Source organism: Panthera tigris, chromosome B4 (assembly GCF_018350195.1).
Source record: "Panthera tigris isolate Pti1 chromosome B4, P.tigris_Pti1_mat1.1, whole genome shotgun sequence".
Lineage (NCBI taxonomy): Eukaryota > Metazoa > Chordata > Mammalia > Carnivora > Felidae > Panthera > Panthera tigris.
The window spans coordinates 128862045-128875558 of NC_056666.1; the positions used below are offsets into that span (position 1 = coordinate 128862045).

The 13514-nt window shown below is 41.8% G+C and overlaps 1 protein-coding gene across 13 annotated transcripts in view; it reads right to left on the reverse strand.

Annotated features, from left to right (window-relative positions):
• Nucleotides 1-13514, reverse strand: part of RBFOX2 (RNA binding fox-1 homolog 2) — a 280295-nt gene that overhangs the window by 87978 nt on the left and 178803 nt on the right. Inside the window, exon 1 of one of the 13 annotated variants that reach the window (XM_042993160.1) lies at nt 10480-10801. The exons of the other annotated variants lie outside the window; for them this stretch is intronic. Within the exon in view, the coding sequence (XP_042849094.1) occupies nt 10480-10506 (27 nt within the window). The 5' untranslated portion in view covers nt 10507-10801. Of the gene's footprint in view, nt 1-10479; nt 10802-13514 lie in introns of those variants that run through there. 13 annotated transcript variants of the gene reach the window in all.

The window sequence follows — 13514 nt, forward strand, 5'->3', positions numbered from 1 at the left end:
CTTTCTAACACAACTTAAAAAAACAAGACCTGAAAGGAGCAAACCATTTTTCAGAAACTCAGCGGTGCTGTAGACAAAGCTCAAGAGTATTTATTGAAATAGATACGTATTATATCTAAGCCTCCAACAAGGTAAAAAATTCAGCGTCTGGCATCTAACCAAACATTACCAGGCAATGTAAACAAGCAGAAAAATATAGTCCATAATGAGAAAAATCAATGGTAACTGACCCAGAACTAATACAGATGTCAGCATTAGTGGACGAGGATATTAAAACGTTTGTATTCCACATGTTCAAGAAAAATTGTATGTAAAAGAAAAACCGAGCATGTTAAGAGACATGAAAGATAAAGATACATATATGATCCACATCAAATGCCAGAGGTGAAAACTATATTGTCTGAGATTTAATGGAAAAAAGGCAACAACTACACACTGGATTGGATTAATGGCAGATTAGACACTCCAGAAGAAAAGATTAGCACACTTGATAATACCACCAAAGAAACTAACCGAAAGGAAATACACGGAGAGGAAAAAAGACCATAAAACAATGAACAGGGAGCCTTGAAAATGACATGGAATGGAAAAAAAAAAAGAAAGAAAGAAAGAAAGAAAAAAAGAAAATGACACGGAATGGTCATACTCTAATACGTATCTGTTTTGAACAGCTTTTCAAAAGCAGTATGCTAAGAATCTAACTTTTGGCCATCTCGAGTAGAAGGAAAAGAAGAGAGGGAGGTGGCAGCACTCTAGTTGCCAAACCCTAAAATGTCACCACCACCTTTCCCTTTCTCTTTGCCCTTCCCACACTGGGTGGGTTGAAGATCTTCTTCCCCCTTTCCTGACTTCCCAGGAGACCAGAGCTCCTATGGCACTTACCTGCTTGCTATCTTCTGGATACATGTTGCCTTCCACTGAAACATCTACAAGAGATTTCCCCAAATAGCTGTTTACTCCAAAATTCTCCTTTCTTCTAGCCAAATAAAGCATCCATTTCTAAAATGACATTTATATTTTAAATATTAACTGATTTAAGTAATAAGCATGAGGATATATGTGATTACCCAATTTAACTCTCCTGTTTTCATTTCCAAAGAGAACCCTGCCTATGAAGTAACAGGTTAAAATTCATTAATTCAATCGCGAAATATTTACTAGATGCTGAATCGAACCAGATGTGACAACGAACACAGGCGATATGGTCGCATTCCTGAAAGAAGCTAGTCTGATGGGAAAAAACAGATAAATATACTCACAGAGACAGTACTACTATAGCATGGGCTAAGAGAGCATCGCATACACGATGCCAGTCACAATAAAGGGACAACCCTGAGAGGGGGGCAGGCTTTCTGAAGGAGGTGAAGTCTAAGCTGAACCTTTAAGGCAAGAAATTAATCACGTTCGTGAAAAAGGTATTCTGGCTCAATGTAATAGTATATGAAAAACTGTATGAAAAGCAGGAAGGTATAAAACACAGCATACGTGGGGATATGCCTTAGATTTGGGGATAGAATGGAGGGATAAAGGAAGAAAGGGGGAAGAAATCTTCCTATTTTCTGGGGGAAAGTGAGAGAGCAAGTCAAGGGTTTCATACTAACAGAGATGAAAACATGTCAGAACTGCCGGGAGCTGTGTCCCTGTCCCTTTCGTCAAGCTCTAGGGGAAAACCTTCCCTCTATTAGCAGGTAGGGAGGACCTCCATCCTTCTCAGTCGGGGGTTGGCAAACTGTGGCTTCCCCCACCAGTTTTTGCACAGCCTAAATGCCAAGCGTGGTTTTTACATTCTTAAACAGCTAAAAAAAAAAAAAAAAAAAAAAAAAGTGAAAAGCAGAATATTTTGTGACACATGGAAATTATATGAAATTCAAATTTCAGTGTCCATAAATAAAGTTTTACTGGAACACTGCCACACTCCTTCGTTTATGTATCGTCTATGACTTCTTTCACGTTTCAACAGCAGGGCTGGATAGTTGGGACAGAGACAGCATGGCCCGCAAAACCAAAAATATTTACTATCAAGCCATTAGTGGAAAAAGTTTGTGGATTTCTATGTTTCAAAGTCTCAACTCCTTCACTTCCGTGTCAGTTTGTCTCTTCAGAACTTTTTATAAGGAATCTCATAATCAATATTAGATGAAAGAATACAGTTCTATTATTTGTGGATGTGAAAGTATTGTAATTTCAAAAAATAATCAGATTTCCATTTCCATATTGTCTACTTAAATATTCCTTTATACGTGAACTATCAAATTCTGACTGCAGAACTTTATCCTGTAATTGTGAATGAATCCAATATCATCAGTTATAGGATTTCAAGTTACAAGTTTAAAAACTGCATTCATTTCCTCTTGTTTATAGCAAGTCTAGCCATCCTTATTTCCTGAGCTTTAATTAAATAAGAAATATCATTCTAATGTTCTGAAACTGATAGCCCTTGGAAAGAATTCAAGAGGCTGATGAAAAGAATCTGCCAAAGCAAGCTGATCTAAGAGTAGTTCTATGATATTTGACTTATACTAAGTATTATTACCTCAGAATATTTTCCAAGGGCTGAATTCATCTTTTGGTTGTGTTTTACCTCTGTTTTCGATAGAAAAACAAGATCATGTTTTCCTGCTGCTACCAACTGAAAAGACTCTTATAATCCCGGATTTTGTTTTTTCCAACATATTTTTTTGATACAATCGCAACATCTCAAGCGAAGTGGTATTTACTTTTGTGGATTTTTAGTATGTCATTTGTCAGTCCAATTGTCATCTCAGAAACAATATTCCTAAAAAATAAGGTAAAAAAAAAAATGAAAATTTCATGGTTAGTAACCTTTGAGGGATCTGGGTTAAGACCCAGGTTAGAAGACAGGTAGGTTCGGGGCGCCTGGGTGGCTCAGTTGGTTAGGCGACCGACTTTGGCTCAGGTCACGATCTCGCAATTTGGGGGTTCGAGCCCCGTGTCGGGCTCTGTGCTGACGGCTCAGAGCCTAGAGCCTGCTGCAGGTTCTGTGTCTCCCCCTCTCTCTGCCCCTCCCTTGCTCACGCTCTGTCTCTCTCTCTCTCTCTCTCTCAATAATAAATAAATGTTAAAAAAAAAAAATTTTTTTAAAAAGACGACAGGTAGGTTCTTGCCAAACAGCTGACAGCTGCATGCATGGCTTATGATGGAAAAGAGAAATAACATTCTACTTAGGAGATGAGATACCCTCATTGATCAATAAGCTGTGAAAATGGAGTGAAGTCAAACCTGTCACAAAACAAAATTTGTAACAGATCTGGTCCTCAATACTCATAATTGATATTTTACTTAGCAGAATGATAAACCATTCACATAAATCAAGGTAATTAGTCCAGTATAGCTAAATCTCTGGCAACGCTGTGAGGACTAACACAAGGAAGTAGGTAAGAAATGCAAAGAGAACAGAGGATTAAAGGGAACACTTAGCAGTTATCTTCAAATACTTGGCTTTTATGAAGAGAGATTAAGTTCTGTGTGACTCTGGACGACAGAACCCGGGGACAGTGAGAAAAGCATAATGAGAAGACATTTTAGCTCACCGTAAGGAAACCTCTTCTACTTTTGAAGGGCCACCAATGGAACTGTTTATCTTATGAGGCTGCTAGTATCATGGAAGAGAATGCAGACCTGGAATGACATAGATTTCAAGCTTGAAACCTATCTCTGTCCGTATCTAGTGCCGCCCAGTGGCCTGACCTCTCAAATCTCAGTCTAACGGATGGGAAAAACACCACGGATCTCAAAAAGAGATTGGCAAGTGATATGATACGCCCATGACAATGATTTATGTAGATGTAAATGTGATGTGTTTGTAAACTGGTGTCAAGCAGGTACGCAAAAACAAAAAAACTTGTTTTAATAACAGTCATTATTAGTGGCGTTAAGAACAGGGAAGCCAGAGAGAAACTCTCTGGGGTTTCAATCCTGACACTGCCTCCCTGGGCAAGTTACTTAACTTTTCTGCATCCCTGTCTCCTAATTTCTTTCTTATTTTTAATATTTATTTATTTACTTATTTAGAGAGTGAGCACACACGTGCACACACGAGCAGGGGAGGGGCAGAGACAGAGGGAGAGAGAGAATTCCAAGTAGGCTCCACGCTGTCAGCATGGAACCCAACACGGGGCTCAAACCCACAAATGGTGATGAGATCATGACCTGAGCTGAAATCAACAGTCAGATGCTTAACTGACTGAGCCACCCAGGAGGCCCCCCGTTTCTTCTTAATTCCTACAATATGGACATTAACGGCACTTATAAGGCTGCTAATAGGAATAAATGCCTTAACATACACAAGGCACTGACAAAAGTGCCTAATACATAATATGTACTCTGTAATATTATCTGCCACTATAAAATAATACTATTACAATGGATTCATTTTATTCATTAGTAAATTCCCTGCTTTTTCAAGTACAATTGACCCTTAATGGGAGGGTAGGGGTGCTGACGCCGCCTCCGCCCCCACATTGTCAAAAATCTGCATGTAACTTTTTGATTCTCTAAAGCCTTCACTAATAGTCTACTGTTGACCAGAAGCCTTACTGTTAACATGAACAGTCAATGAACACGTTTTGTATACTATATGTACCATGCGCTGTATTCTTATATAAAAGTAAGCTAGAGAAAAGAAAATGTTATTAAGAAAACCATAATGGCGAGAAAATACATTTACACCACTGTACTGTATTTATTGAAAAAAATCCACATTAAGTGGGCATGTGCACCTCAAACCCATGTTGTTCAAGGGTCAACTTCTATTCCATCAAAGCCTTGAATAAGTCAGAGATGGAAATTCCAGAAGTGAATCAGAGCCTCAACTAAATTAATTCATTCACACATTCAACAAATATTGACGGAATATATAATACCTACAAAAGGCACTGGGGTACAGTGCTTAAGAGTATGGAGTCCCAAGCCGGTCTATGGATACGAATCTCCACAACATCTCTTAGGAGCTGTATAAACTTGGGCAAGTTACCTAACCATTCTGTGCCTCAGTTTCCTCTTCTGTACCAAGGGGATAATGACAAGGTCATGGAGAGGATTTCAATGCTGTTTAGCCCAGTACCTGACAGGATTAGCTGATCAGCTATATTTGGCTACACTCCAGGCATAGTTCTAGACACTGAGTATACAACACACTGCTCAGAAGGTCCCTGACCTCACTCACAGAGCTTATATTCTTTGGAGGGGTCGGTGGCACAAATGATAAACATACATGTTAACAAGTAACGACAGGCACTAAGATCAGTATTAAATAAAGAAAAAGCAGCATATGGGGATAGGGCAGTTCAAGTTGACACAAGACGGTCAAGGGAGCACTCTCCCTTGAGAAGCCAAGTGGGAAGCATTTGAGGCTGGGAGAAAAACAGAAGGAAAGGCCCTGAGCAGGAGGGTACAAGGTGTGGTAAGAGACGAGCAAAGAGGCCAGTGTCTTTGGGGCGAAACATGGGAAGAGAAGGAGAGAAGGTTGGGGAGCCAGCGGGGTTCCTGATCACACAAGGGCCTCAGGGACCGGAGTAAGGACACTGGATTTAATGAGTCTTCAGGAAAACAAACAACCGGGAAGGTTTTTAAGGCACAGGAGTGACAAAATCCGACTTGCACTTGAAGTAATAATGCACTCTGCCAACAACCTCTAATGAGTTATTGGACTCTAAGGCTCCCCGAATTTCATCACTCTAATAGAAACAAAGGGACGTATGAGCATCTGGGCAATGGGAACACCACAAACAGCATGATGGCGGACTGCAGCATTCCCAGCTGCCTAGGCTGGAGGTCGAGCACCGAAGCCCAATAATAAAGCTGCTACATTCAAAACGGCAAGGCATCTGCGGCAGGGGCGTGTTCTGTTTGCGTTCGTTGTGTTTCACAGCCCCAGTGTTGCGGAAGAAAGTTTAAGGAAGACGGGGCCGGGCGGTTTGGGAACCATGAGACGGGAAGAGAGAGGGATTCCGGCTCCAGGACGAGATGCCTTGGGACACCAGCCACGTCGGGCTCCAGGGAGGAATGGTACACCAGAAAAGGGCCACTGGGCAGAGGAGCTGAATCATCACAGGTGACCACCTGAGTACGGCACAGAGATGCCCGAGAAACCACCCAAGGTGAGGAATTACCCCAAGAGATGTTTTCATCTGAGGACTCCACAGACCACAAGTCAAAGGAGAGATGAAGCTATTTCCACATGGCCATCCGTACAGACAGGAGTCTGAAAATGTCAGGGAAGAGCACAAGACTTTCCGCCGGGCGCTGTCACCGGGAGGGAGGAGGAGCGCCATTCACCTGGCCACACGGAGACGTCCTCGGTGACAATGCAAACTTGCAGAGCAGATTATCAAAGGCTTACCTAGTCTGGACTGCAGCACTAAGGAGAAGGATAAAGTTAAGGAAAAAAAGGAAAAAAAGGGAAGGGCAAAGAGGTGTGTGTTTGGGTGGTGGGAGTGGGGGTAGGGGGGTGGCTGGGAAGAAGAGAATCATCTACCGAGTCCAAATTGTTCAGATTTAATCACATTTATGGAATTCTGGGTATCTTTTCAGGAAAGCTTAGTCATTTTTAGCACAGCAACATTTTTCAAGAGCCCATCTTGGCTTTGGCAAGGAAATGGTTAGAAGTAAAGATACGGAGCAGTGTACAAGAATTCCGCAAGAAACCAAATCTTCGGAAAGAGTGAGCCTTTTTTTGGTTCATTGTAAAGGAACATAAATTAGTCTCCAGCCCACAATCTGCACCTACCCCCAACTTCCCAGAGTCCTGCGCAGCCCATAGAAAGTGGAAAGTGTGCCAAAACAAACCGTGTGGGCCCAGGCTCTGGGCATGGAGGCTGGGATGAGGTTCGGGTGGAACGGGCCGGCAAGAGAATGGAAGGGCTTTGAAGCAAGGCCACAAAATGGAGACTGAGTAATCCCCGAGTACTTCCAAAATCCACAGAAAATGGACTACGCGTAGCTAAATCTCAGAACTGATTCCCTACTCCGGCTCATTTCCAAAAAACCAAACCCAGAAAGGACACGGGAAAATGAAACAAAGCAAAACATACCTGCTCAGTTATCTGTCTTTAATTAAAGCATAGAACACCCTCCCTCTCCTCTTCTCCCAACCACCCAGGAACAGAATAGCGACGGGGCAGCAGCTCAGGTGAAAGACTTCAGCCTTCCAGCTACAAAGAGGGGAGATAGCAGACAATGGAACTGGTGATTCATTACAAAAGAATACACTCCAGAGCCGGCCTGCTGCCACATGGGCTCCCTGCACTATTTAAAGGAACAGCAGCCCCCTTTCCAACCTCCCTTATTCTTAACACCTTCCCTCCTCTCGGTCCTGATGGAAAACAGATTTTGAAGAAAATGCCAGCAAAGCACTGAGCTGTCCAAGAAAGGGAGGGCTTTGTGTTCCACAGAAACTGGCAGTCTTACGCTACAGGAGAGTACAAAAATTTTCTTTCACATCCACCACACCGTACAACCTTTCTCCTCTCTGCCTGGTAGACTTTCCCCTTCAAGAACAAATAGCGTAACTGAGTCTGAGTCAGGCCAACCATTTTTCTTATTCACTGAAGTCGACTGCAATTTTGTTTTTCTAATTTTATACCTATTACAAGAATGACTTCTTCTACATGGTTATTTTCATAGATGTGAAGAGATGTAGTAATTTGGTTCACTTGCTCAGAAATAACAAGAGTATCTCAGAGAAATAAATACACCTACACCATTCACACGAACAGCGGGTAGACCTGAAGTTCTATTTTAAAAAGTCACCTGGGCATGTCTGTCTAGTATAACAGAATTTTGTGATTAAACTGTCTTTTGCTTTTTCTTTCAAGGCAGAACACTGATTACCCTACTGTAAACGGCAGAGCCGTTTGCTAATTATACCAAAAAGGGGCCTCATAAAACCACAGCCGATATAATAATAAGGTGCACCCGTCGAGCAACGGCTGATATGGATCTAATATCGATCTGAAAGCACTTTGCCTTTCTTCCACCAAGTGAGCAGTTAATTTAAAATTAAGGGATACAGGAATGTCAAGATCCAATATGCAAAGAACCGAGGTGACAAAATGATAAAAACAGATCTAAATACTTCTCTTAATATACTAGTCAAGACAGTAAATACTATGCTATAATAAGCCATTTAACTTTGATAAACCAAACCCTAAACGGCACACGCGTTTTATATTCAGAAAGTCTATGTGACAGATCATTATCAAACACCAGGATTACATGTCTGGCTTGAAAAACGGAAAACAAAAATAACCAAATCAAAACAAAACAAAGCAAAACCAAAAAACCAAAAAACCCCAAACCTGTAAGGACAAAGAAAGAGTTGGCCCATCTGGTTATCTCCTTTCATTTTTTTTTTTCCTAGATTACTAACAACTATGTATGTTACATTGACCCAGAAAGTATATACACCAAAACAAAAATGCTGCCACACGGAAAATCCACAAATTTGATATTCTGCACTTCCCGGGTGTAGAAATTCGGGAGGGGCAAAGATGAGCAACTTCCTCTCTCAGCATCCTGCACATCCTGAGACGATCACCGTGATTTTAAATGTTAGAATTCTTAACCAAGAAATCTCCCTGTTTCTATTTCTCTCTTCTGCTTCACTTGCTAAAACTCCAGTTTCCTTACATACCAATTATTCAGATCACAATATCAAGTGTGCAGAAGCACGCGTTCTAACTTGTGTTTTACACACGCTCCTCCAGAAACTCAGGGCACATGTTCCAAGAGGCCACAGAAAACCTCTGATTATAAAAAGCACTACTTTAGAGAACTCTTTCACTGATTTAAAAATATATATATTGAAAAGTCCAGTAGTTGAAAAGCCCTCAGTAATAGCTGAGAAAGGAGAGAGCTGTTGCCCTGTAATATTGCCAGTTAATGAAAATTGAATGAGGGCTCCAAGGTTAAGAAGTATCATCTCCCAAGCAACAAAGAGAATCCAGAAATAGGTCTTCTCTTTTATGGAAATTTTTAAAAAGTAAAGCAATATTTTAAAAGAGTTAATTAGGCTGACAGTGAAGGGATAAGTGGAAGAGAAAATATTTCCAAGATTTCTCTCCTTTCCAAAAGAGGAGGGGTTTCTCGATAATCTCTGAACTCAGATCTGGTGAAAAATTACTTTGGAAAGATACATTCTTTGAAACTCCCCTTCCCTCTAGGTCATGTTGGCAGAATCTCCCTGATGCTTTCCCTCTTTCCAAACAGCACTGCAGGGCATTATATAACATTTAACGGAACACTGTTCCTGCCCCTAAAATGATGCCTCTATCCAGAGAGCTAGCCGACTCTCTCGCCCTCCGGTGGTGGTAACTTGGAGAGGAAAAGAGAAGAGAGAATACAAAAAAAGGGCAACCTCCTTAAAAGGAAAGCACTGTCCAGTGATGAAATTTCCCTACAGAGCATAAAAGCCTGGCGTGACACCGATCCTAGGTCTGAGCCTGAAGGACCGGAAGGCTCGACCATGCAAATGACTTCACTCCAACCATAGCCTCATCATTCCCTATCTACGTGTAAAGGAAAAAGGGTAAAGGAACATACAGAAGGTGCCAATGAGAAAAAGAGCACTGCCCGGGGAACCATGGAAGGCTATTCACCTTTCCGTTTGTCAGGAATGACTTGGTAAAATGCAGATTAGATACTGCCTGGCATAACCAAAGACAGGCAGAGAGAGACAGAGAGAGAGGGAGAGTGAGCGGAGAGAGATCTTCCATTTCTGACTCCCTCTCCTTCAAATGCCTTTTAATGCCCGTGTGATTGTCACTTATCCGTTCAGATTTGTTCTCCTTTCGGGGAGAGCTCGACCTGCCTCAGCTACACCTGGATATTCCCAGGGTTCCTACTGAAAACATTCCTTGCCAGTAACAAAGCCATGAAAACGAAGCCTATTTTTCCAGCCTTCATTTTTAACAAGCCATGTAGAGCGAAGGCAGCGAAACTGCAATTCCACAGCCAGCCCTGAGAAACCAGAGTGAATCAGGAATCAGATTTCCCTAGAACACAAATTCTTCTGCAATTCTTAAAAGGAAGTCGGTCCCTTTCCCCTCTTTTTGGCAGTCTGTAAGAATCTCTTCCTACCTCTGCAGTCTCTCTCCCTCCCTCTTCTCAGAACCAAGACAAAGAGGTAGACAAATCCCCACAGGGTCTTTCCTGAGCTACAGCTGCACAGAACAGGAAACAGGAATCTGCTATGGAGCTGAGGGAGGGGGAGAGAAAAAAGGATACGGACACATCACACACACACACACACACACACACACACACACACTCTCTCTCTCTCTCTCTCTCTCTCTCTCTCTCAACAGACACAGACTAACACTTTTCAGTTAATAACAATAAATCTGGCCTTTTCTGGGAAGACAATCATTATTAAAACTCTGTTTAGTATACCCGACCCCCATATCTTTACTTAGATCCCAGAAACCAGAAAAGAAATACACGGAGGAAACACAATCTTACCTGAGTTACCATTTTCTTTTTCTCCATAAACCAGACGGAACAGATGATGAACCCTTCAGGGCGGTCGTGCTGGGGCACACCTCCACAGCTTTCCTTCCCCCCCTCCCCCCCCCAAGCCAGCTATTTAAGGGCGGGTGATTGATTTCCCTTTATCCCGTTTTCCTTCCTTTCTCTTTCTAGCGTTTCTTCCTTTCTTTTCTCTTCCTCTCTGGCAGTCTCTCCCCCTCCTTCTTTCTCCAGCTCCCTCCCATATCTCAGGCAGATGGCTGAAGGAAGCCCCACCCCTGAATGCCTAAGGTAATTAATCAGAGTAGAGCCCCACCTCTTCCTCCTCCCCCCACCCCCTCCCGGCAGGCTGACATCTCCCAACTCCAGAAACAGGCCTGCTGGAGAATGGCAGTTTGTTGTGTGCTTTGCGCACGCGTGTGTGGTGTGTGCGTGTGTGCGTGTGCGTGTGTGTGTGTGTGTGTGTGGAGAGAGAGACAGAGAGAGAGAGAGAGAGAGGGAGGGAGGGGCAGGCGCCATGTGCAGGCATATTTTAAGGAATGAATATCTGTTATGGGGGCATTAATTACACAGCACTGGAAGCATTCACAGCAGCTCACCATAGTTAATACAGATTTAAACTATTCCACCCGTGAATACCTGATAATTAAACAAGAAATGAAACAAAAAGTATTTAAAAAATATCTCCACTGATGTACAGTTTATAGTTGTAGTGGATTTAATGAAAGATGTGAAAAGCTGAATGACCACTTACAGGAAGGTTTTCAAGGAATGGGAACCGGCAAGAATCTGCCTGTCCTAAACCAGTCTAATGCCTGCAAAGGACCAAAAGACAGGAGGAAGGTAATAGGAGTGCTTATTTTTTTCTACTGTTAAAAACCTGGGGATTCTGAAAAAAGTGTCTATAAACAAGACTGCTTAAGAAACTTAAGGTGTATAGGAAGGTGTATGCAAATTTGACTGCCTAAGGCTTCCAGGTTCATTACAAATCCTGGTTAACTGAGAATCTGCCCTTTGTGTTCCCCGCCCTCGGTATTTCAGCCTCTACTGAAAATCATAAACTCCTTCTTATCTATACACTGGGCATCTGTGCCATCATTGTAAACAGTAATTCTTACTACCATGTGCTACAGATATAAAAGATTTGGGAAAATGTTTACTGGACATAAGAGTTTCTTTAATGTTTTCTTACTAAAACAAGAGTGAAAAAAAGCATAAAGGTGTGACTCAGTCCAGAAGTCCTAGTCTAAGTCCTGATTCTGCCCTTTACAAGTGATCTTGCTGGTCTTTAAGTTCCCAATGTAAATTTCATAATTTCTCTACCTTAAATTATTAAATTTTCAAATAAAATAATCTGTGTGGATGATGAATTTACGGTGTTTATCACTTTCACATAAAAATGAAAATTTTTTTTTTTTTTTTTTTTTTGGTATTCTAATAAGGGCCTACTCCAAAGTATTCTGGGGCTCCTGGGTGGCTCAATCAGTTATGCACCTGACTCTTGATTTCGGCTCAGGTCATGATCTCACAGTTGTGGGATTGAGCCCAGTGAGGGGCTCTACGCTGAGCACTGAGACTGCTTGAGATTCATTCTCTCTCTCTCTCTCTCTCTCTCTCCCCCCGCCTCCCTCCCTCCTCCTCCTCCTCCCTGGCTCACACGTTCTGTCTCTCTCAAAATAAATGACTTAAAAAAAAACAAAAGGATTTTGGGGCTCCTGCGTGGCTCAGTTGGTTAAGCTTCCGACTTTCGCTCAGGTCATATCTCACAGTTGGTGAGCTGGAGCCCAGCATCTGACTCTCTGCTGTCAGCACAAAGCCTGCTTCAGATCCTCTGTCCATCTCCCCCAACTCACTGCCCCTCCCAATTGCACTCTCTCTCACTCTCTCGCAAAAAATAAAAAAATAAACATTAAAAAAGGGATTTTATTTGTATTTTCATTATGTGTTTATTATTATAATCTCTGATAGATTACCCAAAGGCAAACAGATTAATCCTAAAATTAAGCTTCCTATGTGTAAGATATATACGAAAGAAATCAAAATTTAAAATCACAAATCACACTGAGAATGCATAGTGTTTTGCTATCTTTACGAGGATTTGTTTAGCAAAATGCATAACCAGCCTTGGTTTGGCACACTGCCCAATGTAACATCATCATACTCCTCCACACATTAATAATCATTTTAACAATTCTGAAAAGAACATAGGAACCACCAATCTGGAGAACCCGAAGAAACTGGCATAAGCATAGCCATTTGCTGAATACCTACAATAAGTCAGGCACTATTCTGGGCATTTAACAGATAATTGCATACTTTTGGTATAATCCACAATGTATAAGGAAATATGTACCAAAGGATGGGACCTTTAAACATTGGGGGTGAGGAGGGAACAACTAGGAGAAAAGGAATAGATCAGTACTAGGCTTGTTCTTGTTTAACATTTTTAGAAATGATCTGGAAGGTAGAACACCTTGCATTTTCTCAATTTGTAACTGCAAAGCCAGTTAGGAGATAAATGCAGTCGAGTTTAAAAAAAAAAATACAGAGTAAGCAGAAAAGAGGTAGGTGAGTTTCACTGGAAGCAAAGGCAACCCAGTGGACTTTGGGAAAAATCTCAATCACGTTTATGGGAGAATTACTTATGTTTTCAGTTCTAGTATAAGAAACAAACCTGAGAATCACCGTATGCCATTCTCTGAATCCACTGGTCCACTACAGTGCTAGGGGCAAAACACCTTAAGCAAGACAGAGTCCCCCACTCCCCATCACGCATTCACTACCCTCACGAAAGTCACAGTTCTCTTGAAGTTTGTGTGTGACTGCAGCCTCTGTACATTAAAAAAGACAACATGTCCCCCCAAAAATCTTTTTTAAAATATAGAGGCAGATGAGGAATCCCTACACGCAAAAAGGCCAGGACTAGGGCTCGGACGCAAATTTCCTTTGGCCTGGTATTCATGCTTCTTTCGTACATGTAGGACCAACATTTTATATGGCAGATGAGCTTAGAACAGTCATTACCACAA